The 22,935-nt window shown below is 28.2% G+C and overlaps 2 protein-coding genes across 3 annotated transcripts in view; both read left to right on the forward strand.

Annotated features, from left to right (window-relative positions):
* Nucleotides 1-3,591, forward strand: part of LOC101511880 (uncharacterized) — a 10,675-nt gene extending 7,084 nt beyond the window's left edge. For both annotated transcript variants that reach the window (XM_004516876.3, XM_027331388.2), the window contains 3 exons: nt 1,430-1,549; nt 2,425-2,844; nt 3,009-3,591. In XM_004516876.3, the coding sequence (XP_004516933.1) occupies nt 1,430-1,549; nt 2,425-2,844; nt 3,009-3,251 (783 nt within the window). In that variant the 3' untranslated portion in view covers nt 3,252-3,591. The remainder of the gene's footprint in view (nt 1-1,429; nt 1,550-2,424; nt 2,845-3,008) is intronic.
* Nucleotides 3,592-8,872: 5,281 nt separating this feature from the next.
* On the forward strand, nt 8,873-13,051 carry LOC101512200 (uncharacterized). Its single transcript, XM_004516877.4, has 4 exons — nt 8,873-9,242; nt 10,475-10,969; nt 12,157-12,187; nt 12,468-13,051. Exons 1-4 carry the CDS (start codon nt 9,185-9,187, stop codon nt 12,655-12,657), a joined length of 774 nt encoding a protein of 257 aa, XP_004516934.1. The 5' UTR covers nt 8,873-9,184; the 3' UTR covers nt 12,658-13,051.
* Nucleotides 13,052-22,935: the final 9,884 nt, after the last annotated feature.

Raw genomic sequence — 22,935 nt, forward strand, 5'->3', positions numbered from 1 at the left:
ATACTGCCATACAAAGTTCATGGTGGGGCGGGTTTCACATGGCGGCCGCCACGAAGGTAATGACCATGGCGGCACAACGGGAAATGGTGGAAAAAGCCCAAAAATTGAAAAATAACCCTAAGAAATTTGGACTTTGGTCACCCGACCCGAGCCCAAATGGATTAAAAATTTGAAACCCTAACAAAATGGCTCTATTTCTTCTTCTCCTCTGCTTGTGAGACACCTACTGCGACTATTCTTCTCCCTTTCTGAGGGTGCGACTCTTTTCTTCCCTGCTCTACTTTTTTTTTTTTTTTTTTTTATTTTCTAAAAGTTCTGCTGTTTTTTCTTTTTGAAAGATCTGCTCTGTTTTACTTTCTGTTTTCTTGCTTTTCTGTTTTTTTTTTTGTTTATTGGTATATACCTCTTTTATTTATATTTTTCTTCATGCTCTTCTCTATTTTACTTTGTATGGCCCTTTTTTTCTATATCTACTCATTCCTTTTCCATTTTTGTATATTTATTTTTCTATCATCTATTTTCTTCACTGTTTTCAAACTTCATATGTATTTTATGCACTGTATTTTTTTCTTCAAGCATTTTTATATCTTTTATTGACATTTTTTAATTTTGTTTTCATCTAGAGATTTTTACTATATGTTTGTATTGTTGTTTTTTAATTCTGTGGTTATTTTGAAGTCTTGAATTTGATGACAAGTGATTCTTGTTCGTCAATGACATTGTGATCGAGACAAATGATATTTTCTATCAATTAAGTCTATGGGTTTTTGCCTTTTGTGGCATATATTGATAGTCTTTTTGGTGTTAATTATTTTTGCTGTTTGTTTTGTTGTGTGTGTGTGTGTGTGTGTGTGTGTGTATATTATAGGCTTTTTAATTCTCCGCCATAACTTCCGCCATTTGCCGTTACGCCATCCGCCATCGCCAACACTGGTTAAAACACAATTTTGACTACATTGCATATTCTATGCCTACAAATGCAACACTACTCTATTTTATTATAAGCTGCCTGGCTCCATGTCCTGCATGATTCAACTACTGCCAAGAATATCAATCACACTAATTATTAGGTCCAATTTGTCAATAACTTCGTTGAGGGCAATAATCCCTTGCCACCATTAAGCCTCATAGTTGAGTTATTGATCTGACTGAATATATAGGCATGAATTCATGACTAAACTGTTTCTTTTGTGTTGGGGTGCATTTATTCTGCTTTTCTGCAATGCAGGTAATGCTTTGCAATTAATATGTTGTTTGATGTGATTATTAATAATGTTGGGTATGAATGTATGATTACACTTCGTCTATTTTTTTGCTAATTGTCAACTTTGGGTTCTGTTCATTAATGGTTGTTTACTTATTCCTACTTTCTTTTAAGCTTTTAAATACTACTTAATTTTGAGAGTTGTTTCTATTTACCTTGGTGCAGCATAATAATTCAAATTCAGCACCTCAAGATTTGTTGGCATTTCTCATAGCACAATCACAACGTGCAAGACATGCTAATGCAGAACCATCCGTAAACAATTTTCCCCTCTCGATGTCTGAGGTAGCCAGGGAACATTCTTCTATACACCCTTTAAATTTGTGATTTTATTTTGCATGTCTTTATTCTAGCAACGTAATTGAACTAACTCATCCTATGTTGGAATAATCAACTAACTAAGTTGTGCTGGTATGGGATACATATGATTACTTGTACTTAGGTATGAATGTGGGTATGAAATACAGAATTTTCAAAAATCTAAGGGATGAGTGGGTACACTAATATAAATTTTGAAAAATAAAAACAAAACACTAATTAGTATGAAATGATTTTCATACCATGTGTGCACTATCTTTTATTTGGTAACTGATTTTATTATCTCGCTGACACCCTCTGATACCAACTCATGCAAATAAATTTGTGTTGAAATAATGTAAATATATGTGAAAATGAAATTTTATACGAACATGACCAAATAGCGGATGACAAGTACCCAGCCATACCTGCATGTAGGCAAATCTAGTATCAATTTTTTTAAATTAAATTATAGTTTTTGTATTTCCTGTATATACCCACATGTCAGATTCAGGTATGTATCTAGTACACGCACCCCTTCATTTTTAGTGGACATGCTTGCTATTATGTTTTTCTTCTTTGTGATATTTGTTGTTCTTCTAACTTTGATTAGATACCAGCCTCAAAATCAGGTATTACGATGTTTGTGATGGTGAAAAATGTCTAATTCAATAACCATCCTTTGATTGCTGTTTCAACATTACAAGTGTTACAACTATGTATTATTCGATGTATTATCTTTATGCATATATGACATGCCAATTGAATTAGAGTTACCACTGAAGGAAAACATTGGTATGCTCATCTAAGTTATTGATAAATTGGGCTTAATAGTTAGTGTCATTGTTCTTTGAACCATGCAGGACATGGAGCCATTTGCTCTGCGTAACCCATCTCTTCCTACTCAGGGCTGTACAGTACCTAATATACACTTTCAACAATCGCGGCACATGAAAGCATATCCTTCCCTACCCCAGAATCAGTCATATTTATCAACCATTGATTCACAGAGAGCATTTTTAGACAACACTGCATATAATCGATTTCCTGCAAACATGAATTACAACAACCTTCCACAAAATAGAAATGAATTCCTCAAGAGTAGATTGCCTCCTTCCATTGCCAGTGATGCACATGGTTATGGAAATCTTGACTCTTCCTTTTATTGTCCTGGAAGCTTTCTTCCTAATCCATCTCTTGCTAATGTGAAGCCCTCAAGTAACATTAACGAGATTTTACCTTCTCAATATAATGGTGGATATAACTTGAGCTCTAATCAACGGGTAAGTTTTATTATTTTTTTTAAGAATAATATTTTCTATATGAAGTTGTAAATGTGGTGATAATCTGTGTATTTCAATGGATGTTTACATGATTGAATGCTATCAACCATATTATATAATTTTATTATTTTCTTAATAGACTTTTTTGTCAATCTTTTGGCCAGCATGGTAGCTTTTCTCAAAGGGATTATGGGGCAAAGTCAAGATCTTCATTGATCCATGAGAATACCCAGTATACCTTCATGGACCAACCGAGTCAGTCTTCCCTGTTGCAGCAGTATGCAAGTCCTGGATATCCCGATTTCTATTATTCTCCCACCCAGCTTCCGGAAAAACATAATCAATCAGGTAGTGTTCAAGATTTGTCACCCAGTCAATTGCATCAGTTTTGGCAGAATAGTCACTAACAGTGCAGTCCTGCTCGTTTTTTTCTCCCTCTTTTTGTCTTGAGGAATTATCGTTGCAGGTTTAGGTGAAATAGGGTGTTATTATTTTTCATTTAGATTTAGTTGCTAGAGCCTTATTCAATTGTACATACTTTAGAGAGAATGAACTCATGCAGTTGTGGCATTTGCATTAATTTTATTATATTACTGGGTGTGTTTTTTGGTCACATATTAGTTAGAGAAATATATTTGGTCAATCAAAAAGAATTGTAATTCTCAAACTACAAGCACAAACTAATATAGACTATGTAGTTTTAATTAGATTTTGCTAGAGGTGATTATTCATTCGCCTCCCGTTTTAGCTCACAAGGTGTTAAATATATTACCAAAAGCTAACTTTTAATAGCCTATTTAAGTCAACTTTACACTATCGGAAATAGGTTTTCGGTTTACACCACCGAAAATAGGATTTGGGTTAGATGTCAAGAAAATGGGAGTGGTTGAGCATTTGCCTTTGCTAGAATGGAGGAACCCATTAATATGGAAATATGCTTGTCAGAGGGAAGTGTGAATGCAGAATAAATTTTGCATTAGATATTTGTTTGGAGGATCTGGCTTCTTTAAAGAACAATTCACTTAGAAAATAAAAATAATAAAATAAGTAAGATCAATTATTGACTAAAAAGTCAAAGGTAGCTATAATAGACGAATTATAACAAATCACAAGTTTTTTAAAGTAACCCTATGATATTTTTGAATTTATATTTCACTAGACACTCAATTTGGGTGAGGCTTTTAAAATAACACGTTGATTTTTTTGAATTTATACTTTAGTTGAGATGGTTCCAAAGGGAGAACAACCAATGGGATGATCATCAATGTGACCCCAAAATACCTCAAACTAAACTCCCAAGAAACCACTATAACTAGAACTTGACATCTAATCCAGCGGCAATGGCACGGGTGATGTAGTAACAATCTGACTAAGGTGATTAGTTAGAATTGTGAACTAAGGTGATTAGTCGTACTTAAAAGTTAGTTTTTTTTTTCTTTTCTTTCTGAACTAATGTGATTAGTTAGATTTGTGAATATACTATACTAATGCGCATCTATTGAATATGTCTCTATTTATAAACACTTTTTATTTATTAGATGTTTTTTTTATCAAACATATTCTTTATAAATTTAAAATTTTATTTTGGAAGATAAAAAGATGAATTAGATACATTTATATAAAAGATAATTTAAAAACATCTACATAAAAAATATACACGTTAAAAGTCCTTGTAATTTAAAGTTACTTTGATTTTAATTCCTATAAAATATTTTTCATTTAATTTGACTTTATAATTTTAAAAAACTTTTAATTAGTCATTTGTGTAATTTTTCGCTGAAATGGATATAAAATGACTATATGTCACATATGATTCGTCATAAGTCATAATGACTCATCAAACACGTTACTAAACAACTACTTAACTTTATTGATCTCTATTTTTTATAAATAAATAATTAGGGTTATTAGGATTTGGGAATTTATGAAACAAAATAACAAGAACCACCATATTGTAACATTAACAATAACATTAGCAAAATTACCTGAATATGAAATAAAATTCATAAAGTTGAGAACGAAATCAACAACAAAATAAAGAGGATTGTTCTTGATGAAGCTGAGAACAAAATCAAGAGATTTCAGAACACAAGCGAAAAAACAGAGATTTGAGAACAAAACCAGAACACTTTTTTTTAATTTTTTTTTAATTTTTAATTTTTATTTTTATTTTTTTATGTTGATAATTGATTAATAGTGTTTAATTTGTGATTAGGAATGAGGCATGGTAAGTCATCATTTAACTTGTCTAGTCATGTATGTCACATTATCAAATTATGTCCACTTCAATAGCAAAATTTAATGAAAGACTAAAATAAAAGTACCTATTTTGAAATTGTAAAGTTAAATAAATAATGTTTTTTACAAAGATCAAAATAAAAAAGATTTTTAACATATTTAAGTCTATGAGATATATATGCAACAACTTTTCAATATCAAACATGCATTGTAGGCCAAGTTATTTCTAAGTTAACAAACTTTAATATACTTTATATGAAACAAAGTTCAATAATTGCCTTTACTATATGAACTAGAATGGGCCTATGATTATATTATCTCTATAGATGTATTTTAAATTGGATTTAATTAGTCAAAAGTGAACATTAGGATATACCTTTGGATGGTTAACTTTGGAGTGAACTTTCACTAACTCAAATTAATTAGCTTTCTGGCCAAACGCAGATGGTGGGGTGGTCCACCCACACGAGAAACTAAAATATCTCAAAAATAGAATTACAACTAAAAAAAAGTTGCTCTATTTAGTATTTACTTTGAGTCTTGTGTATGTTTGCTCTATTTAGTATTTACTTTGAGTCTTTTGTTATTATTAGATTGTATTTCTTGTTTTAAACTTAAATATTTAAATATATGGTTATATAGTTGTGTGAAATATTTATAATAATATTTATTGTTGTTTGTAAGACAAAATAAATTATCTTTCTATTTCTTTTATCCCACAATAATGTTATATTTGTAAAGAAAGTTGCAATTTTCATTTTTAGTTTACAGTGTGATTTTAATTGAGATTAAAAAGAATGCACCGATAATATAAAACAACTTTACAATATCATCTAATCATAATTCACTGAGATATCAAATAATTAGATAACCGTCTATTTAAAAACTATACAATATAATGTAGCATAATGTAGCAGATTGAATGATTAAAATTTAATAACAATGTATAACTATTTTATAGTGTTAGTACACTATATTTACACTCATTTTAGTTATATTTTTCAATTTTATCCTCTAATTATTAATATTATTATTAATATTATGAGCATCACTTCTAAGTTATCATTCATCACTTTGTATTTATAATAAATAAAATAAATCTATTATTGATAAGAATAATTTAGTAAAAATATTATTATGTCTCTTTCAATTTTCACATTTTCTTAATATATATGATATATTCAAATGCATTAGTTATTTTAAAACAAAGAAATAGTTAATTCATTTTAGAACTCGTCACTTCGATCTTGCTCAATAGTTATTTCAAATGTGTCATTATTGTTCTAATTAATTTTATTACTTATATATTAAAATATAAAAAATAAAAAGTAAATATTTTTATCTAAATATTTTAAAAATTTAAATTATAGTTGGATAAAAAATAAATTTTAAACATTTTATGTAAATATTATAAGTTTTAATTTTATATTTTAATTTATAAATAAAATAAAATAAATTTTTTAATATTTTAATGTATAAATAAAATAAATATTAAGTAATATTAAAAAAATTAATTAATAAAAGACAAAAAAATTAATTTTAAAAATGAAGTGACTAAAAATTCATTTTAGATATAATAAAGAGACCAAACTAATTAATGCAATAGTAAATATTTAAAGAGAATCTTAAAAAATGATAAACACATTTTTTAGTGTATATAGAGACAAAAGTAGTAGGCTCTAAGCATCGTTGCAATATAAAAGTACATTTTCATCTTAAACATGGAGAAATGTAATCCCACATTTACTAAAATAATGTGAAATTGCAAATATTCATGGCGAGTTCTTCTTGGTAGGGCATGATTCATATAAGGAGGGGTGGTGAAGATTGATTCCTAATTGTTCCCAAAGTTATGTAGCAATGTGAATTCAGTAACTTCTATACAATAAAATTATGTTTTTTTTAAAGACCATTTGAGAAATATTGCACGAGTTATAGGATGCCGTTTTTTACAACAAACATGTAATCACTCTAAGTTTAAAATTTGAAAAAGATGGAAGTACAGCCAAATAACAATAGTAATTAATGAAATTACAATATTTTCCTTTGACCAAAATGTCTCAATCACTGAAAACAGAGAGGCTTATTTTTCCCTTGTGTTGCATAATCGTAAGTATTTAAGGACAAGACAAAAATTTAGAAGAGTAGAAAATGAAACAGACAAGTCATAGACATTATGTTTCTTCATTGTCCCTAATTGCCAAAAACCACTTGTTGTTTGAATATTTTTATTTAGAGGAAGGAGTTGAAATCAAGATCTTCTTGTCAATTTAATTCTCAAAAATCATCAAATTACCTTATGACTATATAATATTTTTACATAATCTAATTGAAGTCATAAATATGAATATATTTGACTTAGAGAGCTGATTTATGGCAATTTTTCGGTTTGAAATCGCTCATCTAAGTTATTTTATTATAGTTTTCTTTATTAAAATAAGTGGTTTTTTACATTATCTTAGTTTTTTCATCGTGTTTTATATATGATTTTGTCATGTAAGAATAACGTTGGTTTGTTCGTCATTGTGGTATGACATTTTTTGTTTTTTCATCTTATTGTGTAGTGTTAACAGAGACAAATATTATTTCGTCGATACCATATTCTGAGTAAGAGATTTATGGAGAATAACAACAAATTCATTGTCCTCTAAGTCTTATATATGATTAGTAAACACGTGGTTGAATTGATCATGTCAGATCCTATTTATAGTCGATATGAGTGAACACCAATAAATATATTTTTTCAAAGATAAATGAGATTAAAGACTCTTGTGAAACTTGCATTATATTTGATATCAAAATGTAGTATTCTTGTATTTGCCTTTTTTTTTTATAAAAAAATGTTATTTGGTAATTAACTAATTATCAAGAACGGTACCCAAGTTAATAACACAATATAGGAAGTTTTATAGGTGCGAAGTATACATCCCGCCAAGAATAAAGTAGAAAAAAAAACTAGAAAAGGAAGAGAAGAATATAGTAATAAGGCAAATTTTAAGAAGTATTATATTGATAGGTAGTTTATTTAAAAGTTATTTAAAATTCTAAAAACATTCTACAATAACCTTTAAAACTATAATTTAAAAGTTTTCTATTTCTAATTTTTACACTTGAATAAGTGATAAAATTATCAAATTAACTTTAATCAAGTTATTATTTCAATATAAAAACCAAAATAATTATCTTAAAAAATATTATCGATATTCATTAAAATTTCAATAAGATTTCAAATGAATTTTAAACAATAATATAGTGTACGGTTAATAATAATAATATTATTAATAATAAGACTTAATTGCAGTTTTGGTCTCTCTATTTTAGCTGAATCGCAAAAGTAATCTCCACATTTTATTTCTCCTCAGTTTTGGTCCCTCAAATAAAATTTTTGATACAAAATTTGATGAAATTTCATTTATTGCGTTTATTTAAGTCATATCATGCATCAAGATCTCATGGTGCAACAATTGTATCTGAAATTTATGATCATAAATAGTGTAGTGCAGTTTTAAAAAATAACACTTTATCAAATTTTAGATCAAAATTCTGTTTTAAGATCAAAATTGAAGAAAAATAAAATGAAAGACTATTTTCGTGATTCTGTTAAAATAAGATGATGAAAATTGCAATTAAGTCTAATAATAAAAATAATAGTAATAAATTGTATAAAACAGTAAAAAGAGAAGCAAAGTAAAGGAAAAAGGCAATTAACACATCAGCACCATCATTACAATGATCACAAACCAACCCTACACACTTCACTTAAATTCCAAAAAATTCCTCCTTTTACTTTGTTTTCAACTCTCTTCCCTCCTTTTTGCTCCTTCTATATTACTTGCACCCTTCTTGTCAAATCCTCTCATTCTCTGTCTCTCAAACTCCACCACATAGTCTATATATTTTTATTCACATCATTACACCTTTTTTCCATAGATCACTCAATCACAATCTCTAGTTTATGATATCTTCATTTCTCTCTAGTTTCTTCCAAACAAAAAATTGTATAATTTGGGAACCACATTGAATAAGAAGCAACAATAAAAGAAGGAGGAAGTTCCAAAACAAAAGAAGAAGCATAAAGAACACTAAAAACTCAAGAGTGAAAATGATTATTATAAACTACTATATACTACTTCTCGTACTCACTCATTTCCTTTCTTCTGGTAATTTTCTATCTCAATTATTTTTATGTTTTTTCTTCTTCCCCTTTGTTGATTTAGCTGATTAATTAATTCCGTTCTGTTTTCCATGGTTTTCTGAGTTTCTTTTTTTTAAAAAATAAAATAAAGTTTCTCAATACTTGCTTTGAAACTATCTTTGTTTCCAATTATTTTCTTCTTTTCATTTCCCTTAATATTTTTAGTTTTCTTTATCTTTAGCATATATTCTATGTTTCTCTCTTTTAAGCACTAGATTCTTTGGATCACCTTATCATGTCTTGGACTTTGTGACTACAAAATGTGTTTCCTGCACCCTGCAGACAAGTTTAGCACCTAAATTGTTTTATTCTCTCTCTGTCTTTTTTTTTTTGTTCAACTTGAATAGATACACATGTTGGACCAATTGGTTACAATTAATAAATTGGTGAGAGGTGACATCCCACAACAATTTTTCTTCTTGTTGAAATATGGTTTACCAATTGAGCACTTTATTCTATCCATGATTTTTTAAGAATAATAATAATCATAGTCATAGTTCCAAATTTTGTCCTTTCTATAGTTCAATTGACTATTTTATTAAACCTCCTTGGTCAATTTCAACCAGTAATTTCAAATCATAGAGTTCTATCCCAATTAGAAATTTGAACAAGTCCTTTTCTTTTTCAAATCTGCAGTTTCATGGAGTAGTTGTTAGACCTTTAAATAATGTGTAGTTGACAAAAAAATAAAATAGTGAGTAGTGTTTGGCTTAAATATTACGATTTTTTATTTAAAAAACGATAAATTGAATATTATTGATAAAATGAGAATTGAATTACATCAACAGTTAGATAAACTAACTAATTAATATATCTAAGTTAGAGATTTAAAAATTAGATTGAGTACACGGATGAATTAGCAATAAATTTGACAAATTTTAATGATATTAAAGTATAAATTTTACTAAAATTATCATTGTTTACCGTAATTCTATTAAACTCACCTGTTTACTGTAGTAAAATTCACTTACATAGAATGTAATTATGCAAATTATTGCACTATTCTAATTAATGAATAGAAAGACAAACTTTGGTCTCATGTAAGGTTAAATAAAATGATATGGAACAATTTGAATCCAGCTAGCACTTTTGCACCCTAAAAAGGAAAAGGGTTAGATTAGATTTGAAATCCATTTGTGTTTACATGATAGAAGAAGACAAAATAACCTATTTTTGAACTGTTATTTCAATATAAAGGTTACAGTGTGACAGAGAAAGAACCACATGAAGAAAATCTTACACATGTGAGTAGACAAAAGCATCAAGAGAAACCATTACAATTTACAACTCAAAGGGATATTACAACTCCAATTACATCAATTCCCAATTTAGTTCCAACAACTTCAACATCACCAATCTTGAACCCTAATTCCAATCCAGACACATATTCTCCATCCTCCACAGTTCCAATTACTACTCCATCAGAATCAAATTCACCTGTTTCTAATTCAGGTGCAAGTTGGTGCATTGCAAGTCCAAGTGCATCACAAAATGCTTTACAAGTTGCATTGGATTATGCTTGTGGATATGGTGGTACTGATTGTTCTGCAATTCAAGTTGGTGGAAGTTGTTATAACCCTAATTCTGTTCATGATCATGCTTCTTATGCTTTTAACAAGTACTATCAAAAGAATCCTCTTCCTAATAGCTGCAATTTTGGTGGAACTGCTGTTATTACTAACACAAATCCAAGTAAGGTTTCTACTCTCTGTCACCAGGTTTTAAATTGCAGTCAAATACAACTGATGTAGCGTCCATGTTTCAAATTAAATGTATGTTTGGTAATTGTGTTAGATACGACACTGACACATTTGATTACATTCAATTTTATTAAATTATTATTAAAATCAATGAGTTAGTATAAATGTTGTGTCTAATAGTTGTATATGTGTTAGTGCTTCAGATATTTATGTGATTTCAATTAATGTTGCATATATATTGGCTTGCTGATTTTTTAGAACTTTTCATAAGATTTCGATTACATCCGATCAAAATTGCAGTGTATTTGTGATTGTTGGATTAAAATTGAACAATTTAAATTTTAAATAAATTTTATTATAATTATTGAATATAAAAATACTAGCCTGAAATCTGAATGCAGTTTTGCTAGTATACAAAGTTATGTGACAATTTTTAATTATAAAGTTAAAAATACAAATAAAAATGTACAAAGCTAGAAATCAAGTAATAGTAGTCTAGTATTAGTATGTGCTGGAAACCAAAGTGGTAAAAAATCATATGTATCCCTTGTGGAGGATTCTTGGGTTCCAATCTGCACATACAAGGGATAAATAAAATAAAGCTTGTACTGTATCTTTGAATAGACTTTGAAAGTGTAGTGATATAGGAACTAAAAAAGTGGGATTGAGTGATGTAGAAGTCAGGTTTTTTTTCTTTTTTTTTCCACTTTATTGGAGGCTGTATCTCAATAGCCTTCTATATATCTTGTCAATATCAAAGGACTCCTGTTTGGCTCTTTGTCACAATTCATTTTGTTTTATATTTTATAAAATTATCTCTATAAAAGTAATCAAATTATATTTTATCATTTTGTTTCATTTTGTCTCACTTTTGTGTGTTTATAAAAGTACTAACTTGAAATGTAGTTCATTCTTACAAAATCAATTTTTAGAATTTTATTGGGGTCACAAATATATTTAACTAATATAATTGATTTGTATACTTAGTATTACAAAGCACATTTGAATTCAAATTCTGTCTGATACATTACTTTATGAACAGAGTTAATGTATAACTAGTTTGTCAAGAGATGTATAACTAGCATTACCCTAATATCTATTATATGTTTTTAAATTTTGAGTTGTTTAGAATCTTTATTAATTTATTAATCTTTATTAATTTATTAATCTGTGTTTCAGGTGTTGGGACTTGTCAATATCCATCCACTAGGTGACATCTTTAACCATATATATATATATATTGCTTTTTTATTATTTATAAATATATATATATATTAAATATTTTTTAATCCGTTTTAAATAAATATTTTTCTAGTTTTTTTAACAAAACTAATAAATAATATTATTTTTGGTCATTTAAAAAAACTTCTAATTTCTACAAGAGTTTAAAACAAAATTTCTAATAATTATAAGGATTAATAACATATTTAATTTTTATATGGACACTAATTATAAGAGAAAAATCTCACATTTGGTGTATAAAATTGCAGTACTAGTTCATCACTCTTAAACACAACAAACACAAGTGGTGCAAATGTTTTTGGGTACGTTCCTGTTCCAACAAACCCCTCTGTCTCTGCTGCAGCTGCCACATCAAATACCTTTACATTAATTTGCTTCATTCTTTGGGCAATAGCAATTCTGAAAAACAAGTGTATCCAACACGAATCAGAGTTTTGATTTACCTTTTCCTTTTGTTTGGTTTTATGTAGGGTACTAGACCTGCAACATACTCCCTTTAGTGTTTCTAAATTAGAAAATTGAGTTAAAATCTGGTAAATAAAAATTGATGTATATGATTTATAATATAAACTATATATATCAATTTTTGTTAATCAAATTTTAACATAATTGTCTTTTATATAAAGATCGGAAGGAGTATTATACACGATAGAAGCACTTTGTAGAAATTTATATAAAGGAGATTATTAGTAGTATAGATTTATACTATACTATACTTTTATTTTTATTTTTTATTTTATACTTTTTTTAGTGTTTATATTGGATAAACCTCCTCCCCCAAATATGACTTTTTTTTGTTTACTCATTCAGAAAAGTATATTACTTTGTAGTATTTTTTGTTTTTTTTATCTCTTTTTAGTTTGTTATATTAGCTAATCAAAGATGCGCATTATTTCAATTATATGCAATATAGTATCAGATTGACTAGCCATCTCAACATTACTTTGTAATAATTAATACAAAGTAATTTGTACAGAAAAACTATATATAATTTTCTAGACAGAGAAAAACTGTTCTGGTCAAGGTGCCCAAAAAATATACATATATTACAAAAGGAGCCCCAAATATGTTTTTGATAATTTTTTAACTATTTTATTTAGATGTATAAACAAATTGTTTCTGTTTGTTTTATCTCTACCTACTTTTTCTTTTCCTAATCTCCACAAGCTGATAGAGAAGTTAGGAATGAAATGGTTTCTTTCATTCAAGGCAAAGAATCTTTAGAAAACAAAAGGATAAAAACAAAGAATCAAAGTGCTCGAAAAATGTTCTTTGTTGTATTCTATTTTTCTGATGGTCAAGGTAACATAATGAATGTCTTCACGTACGGCTACTTTATTACATACTAATAATGAGTTTTAAGTACGTAGTTTTTTAAATTAATAAATTAACAATTATTTTTATGAATTAAAAATTTATTTTTTGATTATTTTATTTTAGAGAAAATTATTTTATAAGAAATTTATTTATTTTATTGGTCATAAATATTAAACTAATTTTTATATTATTATGAATAATAAAATTTTAAAGAAATTTAAATTTTATTTTACTTACATTTTTAATAAATAATAATTAATTATTATAATTTTTAAATAATAATAAAAGTTTTAAAAAAAATCATTTAATCATTAATTTAAAGATAATATGTGTCCGTTGAATTGTGTCTACCAGAAAAAATCTCATAAATAATTTCGAAACTTAGGAGCTTGCTTTTATTGGACTGTTATTGGGCCTTCAGTTTTGTTACGCGGCCTTTCTGTTTTTGGGTTATGTTTGAGTTTGTTTTAAGAGAATTGGATTTTGTACCCCTCAATTATACTTATACCTCTATTTATAATTTTTGCCTCTTAATTTACTAAAATATCCTAAGTGAATATTGAAAATTAAAAATATTTGGATAATTAAGCATACCTCTAGTTTTAAGATTTTTCTGGTGCAAAATATAACTAACGAAAAATTTAAAAATTGAAATTTTTGATTGAAAATAACTATCGAAAATTTCATTTTCGAAATTTCCGATTTAAAATATAACTATTGAAGAGGGAGTGTTGCAACAACATAAGGAATCACCCGAGGATGAGATATCCTATAATACCACTACAAATATCCCACAACAAACTTGTGTGAATATGTGACTGGATGTAGTATAATACAAAGAGATCGAACAAAATTCTTGTACATACTCCATACGGCATCAACATCACGCAACGAGCACTAGCAGTGTAAGAGGGATGTACTAAGTATACTCAAATTGCCGTAAACACCTCTCTGGAAAATACGATCGCATCATGGAGCACCAAAGAATGTACCATGTAAACTTTGACACATTGAAATCCTTTCGTGGCACCTTCATCGTAATTTAGCGTCCAAATAACATCATGATAGGTCCTATAGCATCCAACTTTGCTCGTAATATGCAACATTTTAGATGTTTGTTTAGTACTCCATTGAAACATCCATGATAATGAAGATATAGGTTTACTCATACTACACTTACAAATGTCAGGGAAATGTTCATAAATCTATGTCTATAAAAATAATTAAAAAGTTCAAATAATTAAATAAGCATTTTATCAAATAACAATATAATAAGCATAAAAAAATAATATAAAAGTACCTGAAATAGAGATAAATATCATCTGATCTGCTTCGTTCCAGGCATGATACCATATCTAAGATAATTATATAAAATAACAAGAGCAACTGATCTCCATGTCCATTTACCACAAGTAGCAAGGTCTTGAAAAAGAAATAGGTATTTTGTAGATAAAAGGGTAAAAGTTTAATCAACTAGTATGGTACACCCTACCAAACGAAGTAGGTATGCTTTTGCTCCTTAGTCAAATCGACTTTCGTGAAGTTTCTTAAAAAATACAACTTTAAACCATTCAAAACTAGTTTCTATCTCATCAACTTCTAATAACTCAACAACAACAACAACTGTCAAATCTTCTCTCATGTTAGCTAGAGGTGTGAATAACTTTACATAACATGGTATTCCAAATAGACTCATAATATCGTCAAGAGTAATAATCATTTCACCAAATGACATGTGAAATGAACTAGTCTCTGTGTGCCATCTCTCGACAAAAGCAAATATAAGATGACCATAAATCATATGCAAATTACATCTTTGTAGAAGACGTAACCCTGATCTAACAATTCATTGATCTATCTCAACAGGTAATACATAATTAATATCAATGAACTTTTATCTTTTTTTTTTTCCATTTGAAACAATTTTCAATGCATGTATATCATGTTTAATCAAAATAACACACAATAACTTATACTATTAGTTAGTTTACTATATATATACTAAACAATATTATATTATACATATCTTAAACTATACTATATTATCAATATACTAAACTATACTATAAATATATTAAACTATACATATTATGCTAAACAAACTATACTATGTAATAAAATAAATTGATTACTAACTTATTTGTTCCACACTCTAGCTGCAGTATCGTGCTCATAGTTCTTAAGGATGCAAAGATCAAATGATCCTCCAAGAAACAAAGTTTGGCCGAGCTATTGATGCATGTGATTCTGCTACTCTTGTTGTTATGTGTGATCCTCAAACGTAGGATCCTACTGCTCCTCCTAGTGTATGTGATCTTTAAGAAACGGATGATCCTAATTCACTGTTTGCTCAAACTCAGGCTGAACATAATCCTCATGATGCTCTTGAACCTCTTGTTGCATCTCTTCGTTCCTCATTCTCTTTTTTTCAACAACAATTCTCCAATTAAAATATATAGGAGGTCGAACTCGAGAATGTTATACAGTTTTTTTCACTCCTCTGCTCCTCACTGAAACATTAAATGAAAAAAATGTAAAAAAAAAAAAATTTAAAATTTGATCCAAAAAATTCATTTTTCTGAAATTTTCGGTAGTTATATTTTAAACTATAAATTTTGAAAATGAAATTTCTGATAGTTATTTTCAACTAGAAAATTTAGTTTTCGAATTTTTCGATAGTTATATGGTATACATGAAATATCGTAAAACTAAATTTCCAAGTGGAAATAATGAAATATCGTAAAACTAAATTTCCAAGTGGAAACAACTATCAAAAATTTCATTTTCAAAATTTTCGGTTTGAAATAGAACTATTAGAAATTTTGAAAACTTAAATTCAGAGAAAAAAAAAGTTACTTTTTCGAAATTTTTGGAATGTGGGGGTATGCTCAATTATCCAAATTTGTTTTAATTTTTACTATTCATTTAGAGGTATTTTAGTATGTTAATGGACAAATATTATAAACGGGTATAGGTATAATTGAAGGGCACAAAATCCAATCTCCCTTAAAAAAAACAGTATCACAAGTTGAACCCATTTTTTAGCCCATTGATGTGGAAATTATGGCCAACGATAATTCACAAAATAAAACTCCAAATCGAATATAGTGTTAACAATTTTTTTACTTCTCCACATGAGTCCTCTATGACTCCAGTTAAGTTAGTTTCACAACAAAAAAAACAATATTTCCTCTCAATCATACACTTTGACCGAGGTTTATGATTTATAAGTTAGAAGGTAAAAATTTATACTAATGATTATCTATTTTAAGGAAGTATAAATAATGATTAAGTTAGAGATAATAATCTAAGTGTTTTTAACACAAAGAATATTATCACCTAATAAACAAGTAATTATGTTTACTAATAGAGCAAGTCATAATATAGCAATAAGAAGTATTGTAATATGCATATGATAATCTACATTTCGAGTCAAAATGTTAATGACAAAGGAAATACAAGTCAAATATTGACCTCTAAAGACAAAAGAAAAGAAGAAATCTCCAAGTGAAGCATCTAATAAAATCAATGTTCTGGTACAACTTAGATCCTCTAGTAAACAAAGAAAGAGAAACTACTGAACAAGTTCACGGTGATTTTGAAGAATCTGTTGAAGTATAACTGATTCTGAAAAGCTCGCTCGCAACAAACGTTTGATCAATCTTCTGATACAAGTTCACTCTGGTGATTTTGCGTCTAATAATCTTGGCATTCAATTTGACCGTATGATATAGTCAACATCTTAAAAAAAATTAACACTCTGATAAAAAGTCTACACTCCAACATCATTAGTCTCATCATAATGGACTTATCCTCTCATTGAAGAAGTGCATGACATCCTTTTGAGATCTGTCTTCTTAATTGAAGATGCGCTGAATTAAGTATGAAAATATATATGGATATGTTTTAAAGACTGATTTCCCTTAAATGCTGATATAAGATCTCCAATGGTAACACTCTCAACGAATGACTAGAACCAAGCTAACTTTGTATCTGGTTAGATGATCATCTGAAAGAAAATTCTGACAAACTCTACTAAGACAAGAGTTAGGAAAAATTTTCTATTTCATCTTTGTTTGTCATCGGTTAAGTACTCTGTAACTTATTTCATTATTTTATGTGTACTTGTTTGTCTTACCTATTATGTTTTTGCTTGTTTATCTTATCCTTTGTCCTTGTATGTCTAGGAAATAGTATGAGTCCGTTTTAAGTGCATGTGTTTTCTTTTATGACTTATCGTGTGTATGTGTAGTCTCTTTTTATTCTTGTTACATATGTTTTGTGTTGGTACGCATTGTCTTGTCTTTGATCGTATATCATGCGTTCGTTTTGAAAATTGTTCTATGTGCATCTTTCGTTCAAACCTAAGTTTTGATTTCTTTCTTTTTTGTGCTTATTTAAATTTCTCTTTTCCCCAATGTTTTTCAAAAACCATATTTTCTATTGAAAACATTTCTCTCTCAACTCAAATCCCTTTTCATACAAAAAGGTTTTAAATCGAAAACCCTCTACAAAAAACCAATTTAGTATATCGTCCTTTATTGAGACATCAACTTCCTAAATGATTCTCTTCTTACATTGTACTTGTAGAAAGACTTCAAGATCATCTTAAAACACGAACTGCTCAACTTCAGTGTTGAAAAGTTTAGAAATCATAAAATCGTTACATCTGTGAACTATGATCAAAACTTTGGGTGTCAATGTCTCATTCTTTCACTAAGTACCTTAAGTACAAGGAGGAAGTACAAAAAAGAGCATTGAAAGACTTGTGCCTCATTTTGTTTGAATCATTTGTATTGTATGAAAATCTAAAAGTAATAACGAAGAAGGGTTGGAGTACCTACAATCCTATCAAATATTTGTCTTTGGAAGATTGTATAACCAATTCAATATTCGGATAAAGTCTCATGAAACAACTTAAAGACAATTAAAGAAAAAAGAAAACTAGATTATCTCTTTTTCTTTAGCTATGTCTGATGAGTCAAAAGACAGGCTCCTGAATATGAAAACTTCTTCATCACAGTATTAGATGATAGTTCAAAGAAGGAAGACACTTATTGAAGATGATGTAAATAAAGAGACTTAATTTATTTATGTATTAGGAATTGGTGACTCAAACCTAATATGTAATATAAATTAATGAATTTGGTTTTGATAGCACTAGAAAGACCTTTGGATTTTATTTTCCCCTTTTAAGTCCTGTTGTAATAAGTATTGCAGTTGTAATGTAATTTGTATTTATTACAAGTGTAATATGAATTATGAATTAAATACATGATTTTTCGTCTACTTCTATCTTACTTGTTTTCCTATGAAATAGAGGAAGCATTCTAGCTCTTAAGAAGTGTCCTAAGACGTCTCTAGATCTTTTGTCTATGATTGAGTTCTTTTAAGTTTTCTTTTATTTCCCTTCTTGCGTTTTTCTTTGCAATCTTGGTTCTCAAATCAATGAAATGTTATCTTGTCCTGTTATTTTGTTTGTCCATCTCCTTCTGTTTGTATTTCTTGAGCAAATTAATCATGTTAAATATTTGTATGTTGTGTGATGGTCTTGTTTTTATTGCTAGGCTTTGTGTTTTTATGTGTGACTACTGCTATATTTCCTATTTTTTAAATTAAATTTTACATTTTTGATAATGACAAAGAAGGAGAAAAGTAGAATATATAGTAATATAATTAACTGTGTGCTTGTGTCTAAATTATCTCCATCATCTCGATCATACACATCATCTGTATCTGTTTGTTGCATTTGCATCTAAGTGTCATTGACACTACACCACAATCATCTACATCATACACATCATCTGCATCTGAGTGTCATTTGTACTATTTCTCATGTCAGTATCATTTGCATATGTCGTTATTTTGATAGTTGCTTCCAATTCACCCTTATTTTGAACGACTTCACATCCTCTAAAAACATGGTTTGTTCCATTAAGCTTAACATCCTAAGAAGAACAATAATCCAAAGGTTTTACAACATGAGGAGTTGTGAATTGTTAAGTCTTTTCTCATTGAGTATTCCCTTTTGAGTTTACCTTAATGTGTATAAAAAAATAAAATAACTTATTAACTTTGAAACTCTTAAATAATCATGTTTATCATATTAAAAAGGATCCCCAAAATATTCATAAGTTTTCTTTTAGAAGATCAAAGGATTTTTAAGTTAAACAACTTTTTGGTACTACATTTAGGGGGATCATTCTTTTAAACTTTTTTCGTGAAAGAAAATTGTTCATTAATTGTATAGTAGTTTGTCATCATAAAAAAAAAAAAGGAGATTGTTAGTGCATAAAAGGTTTTGACTACAATACTTTTGTTGACATTTTGATGATAGCAAAATAAACAAATAAAGAATAATTATCTCCTAATTGTATTTTCTATAGTGCATATTAAGGTAGAATGCAAAGATTTATATTAATGACTATCTATTTTAAGGTAGCATATAATATGAGTAAGGTAGAGATAATAATCAAGTGTTTTTAATACAAAAAATATTTTCACCTAATAAACAAGTAATTATGTTTACTAATAGAGGAAGTCATAATATTGCAATAAGAAGTATTGCAATATGTATTTGATAATCTACATTTCGAGTCAAAGCATTAAAGACAAAAGAAACGCAAGTCAATGATTGACCCTATAACGACAAAGGAAAAGACGTTGCAATGGTTATCTACCTCTGACTAAAAACTCATCTTGATCCTCTAACTCAAAGATCAAAAGAAGAAAACTCTAAGTAAAGAATCTGATAAAGTTAATGTTCTAGTACAACTTAGATCCTCTAGTGAACAAATAAATAGAAACTACTGAACATGATCACAACCACTTTGAAAAGTATAACTGATTGTGAAAAGCTCTCTCTTAACACAACTTTTATGAATCTTCTGATACAAATTCATTCTGGTGATTCTGCGTCTAATAATCTTGGCATCCAATTTGACTGTCTTATAAAGTCATTGCTCTTATAAGAAATCTACACTCCAATAGCCTCAACTCATCATAATGGACTTATCCTCTAACTAAAGAAGTGCATGAAATTCTCTGAGATCTATCTTTTTAATTAAAGATGCGCTGAATTAAGTATGAAGATATATATTGATATGTCTTAAATACTGATTTGTCTTAAATGCTGATTTAGGATCTTTAATAGTAACACTCTCAACGAATACATGATTCTTAGTGATTAAGTTTGTTAAAAAACGAACATTTTATTTGAGAAAGTTTAGAGTTATTATAATTTGAACTTTCTAATGTCCTTTTGAGACAACAAATTGATTAAAGATGTCATAGTTTTTTTTACAGAAGGTGCATCTTGACTTCCCTTCCCTTCAAATATTGTGTTTTTGAGACTTTTCAAAACCAAGACTACCCTTCTCCAGTTTTCTAGATTGATGTCCCATGATATTCTGAAATATTTCAGTGGATTGTACAAAGTATGATAAATCATTTTTTTGTTTTTCCATTTCAATTTTTAATAAGTAGTTTTCTTTTTGTAATTTAAAAAGTTTGGGTAGTTGTTTACTTTCTACATTTATGTCTTTAAGACATTTTGAACTAAGCTTCTTGTAAACTTATGATATTAGATATTAGATCTTTTAAAGTAGTTTCAAATTTCTCTTTTTCTTTATTGTCTGCCATGAGACAATTGTTGTCTACTTCTTCTCCTTCTTATAGGATTCATGTCAAGTTGGTGTAGATTCTTTAATAAGAGAATTAACTTGTGTCAAACATGGTGATATATGGTGTTTGAATGTTGAGCTTGTCAAATGATTATTTTTCTCAGATGATTGACTGATACTAGAAGATATGACTTTTATTAGATTGTTGACTAGATGATTGATTTGTTTTGTAAAGTTGCTTAGTCAGACAAATAAAATTTAGATAGTACAATTCTCTTCAACAAGAAGAAGATGGTATCATATCATATCAACTAGTTAATCCATCTAATTCATACAATTACTGCAACGACAACTAAAAGTTTCATCATTACCAGATGTTTCAACATATTTAGAGACTTTTCTAGACGATTCTCATATTCACCAGTAATGAGACTAGCTTGCATCCAACTACAATCCATAATCAATTTTTTGAATATGAAATAATCAATACACTATATATACATACCAAATATATGAAATATAAATACCAATTGCAGATAAACAATAATTTTTTATTATAAGTTAAATAACATGAATAATAACAAAATTGATGATGTAAAAAGAACATAGATAAGGAAAAGGAAGCTTTCTATAAGAATGATGATGGTGCTTGCGAATGAAAATATTTCTTCTTATAATAAGATAACAATGTTTAGGATTCTCTCACAAATCAATCAAATATTTATAACATCGAGGGTATATCTTAAAAAAAATATGTAACTTGATCCAATTCATAATGGATACGACTTAAGATAAATGAAGTTGAAAGTCGGTTATTAATAGACTGGTCTAAAAATGTGTTAATTATACTTTGATTATATAAAATCCATCTTAAAAAATTTCATCACATCAATGTATATACTTTTAAACATATGCTCATTTGTAGAATAAAGTACAATGTATAAAATTTTAAACATAAGCTCATTTGTAGAATAAAGTACAATGTAAAAAACTTTATCCTCTAATGCTAGCTTAAGTGTACAAATGATACTACTCAAGACATAAATCATTGTTCACGCATGATCTTTTGATCTTATCGTCTAGTGAACATGGTCAATTAAATCAACGTTCTTAATACCAAACATGCACATCTTTTGAATATGAGTATCTGATACACAAAGATTGGTTCATCTGATGTGATATTGTGTTTGCCATAAAAAGAAAATTAAATATCACCAAAAGGAACATTGTCAACACATTGAAGAGAATTTAATGTACAATATTATTTTATCGCCAAAATGTTGAAACCCACAATTCTCTATATGTTAGCTTGGAAATGTCATTATCCATTCGTAAAACAAATTAGGTTTCTTAGAAACCTAACCATACAAGAGACAATTAATTTATTTTCTCATGGCCTATATAAAGCTCCATCCACATTGAAGTTATCAAAAATATTCATTACAACTTTGTTGAGTCCATAAAAAAGTGACTAAGCCAAGAAAAGAGCTTACATTTATTAATTCTTTTTTTGAAGTTTTTACTTATTGTATTTGAGGTAAAACACTTGTATTATTTCGTGTAGTGAGCTATAGCTTTTGATCCAAAACTTGAATTCCCATCCAACAATTACTGGATTCTCAAAGTGTTGATCATGTCAAGTTTTTTTTGAGAAGACTACAATATAACCAACCTGTTTGACAATAGTATATACTTTGGTTTGTAAATACATTTGATTTAGTAATTTTTTTTTTTCAATTTTAAACAGACTAGACATATTATTAGATTAGTGGTAAAC

Source organism: Cicer arietinum, chromosome 5 (genome assembly GCF_000331145.2).
Source record: "Cicer arietinum cultivar CDC Frontier isolate Library 1 chromosome 5, Cicar.CDCFrontier_v2.0, whole genome shotgun sequence".
NCBI classification, from domain to species: Eukaryota; Viridiplantae; Streptophyta; class Magnoliopsida; order Fabales; family Fabaceae; genus Cicer; species Cicer arietinum.

Coding starts and splice junctions, on each gene's coding strand:
- LOC101512200 (XM_004516877.4), top strand. CDS start 9,185: ATGATTATTATAAACTACTATATACTACTTCTCGTACTCACTCATTTC. Junction 9,243..10,474: donor CACTCATTTCCTTTCTTCTG/GTAATTTTCTAT, acceptor TTCAATATAAAG/GTTACAGTGTGACAGAGAAA. Junction 12,188..12,467: donor TGTCAATATCCATCCACTAG/GTGACATCTTTA, acceptor ATAAAATTGCAG/TACTAGTTCATCACTCTTAA.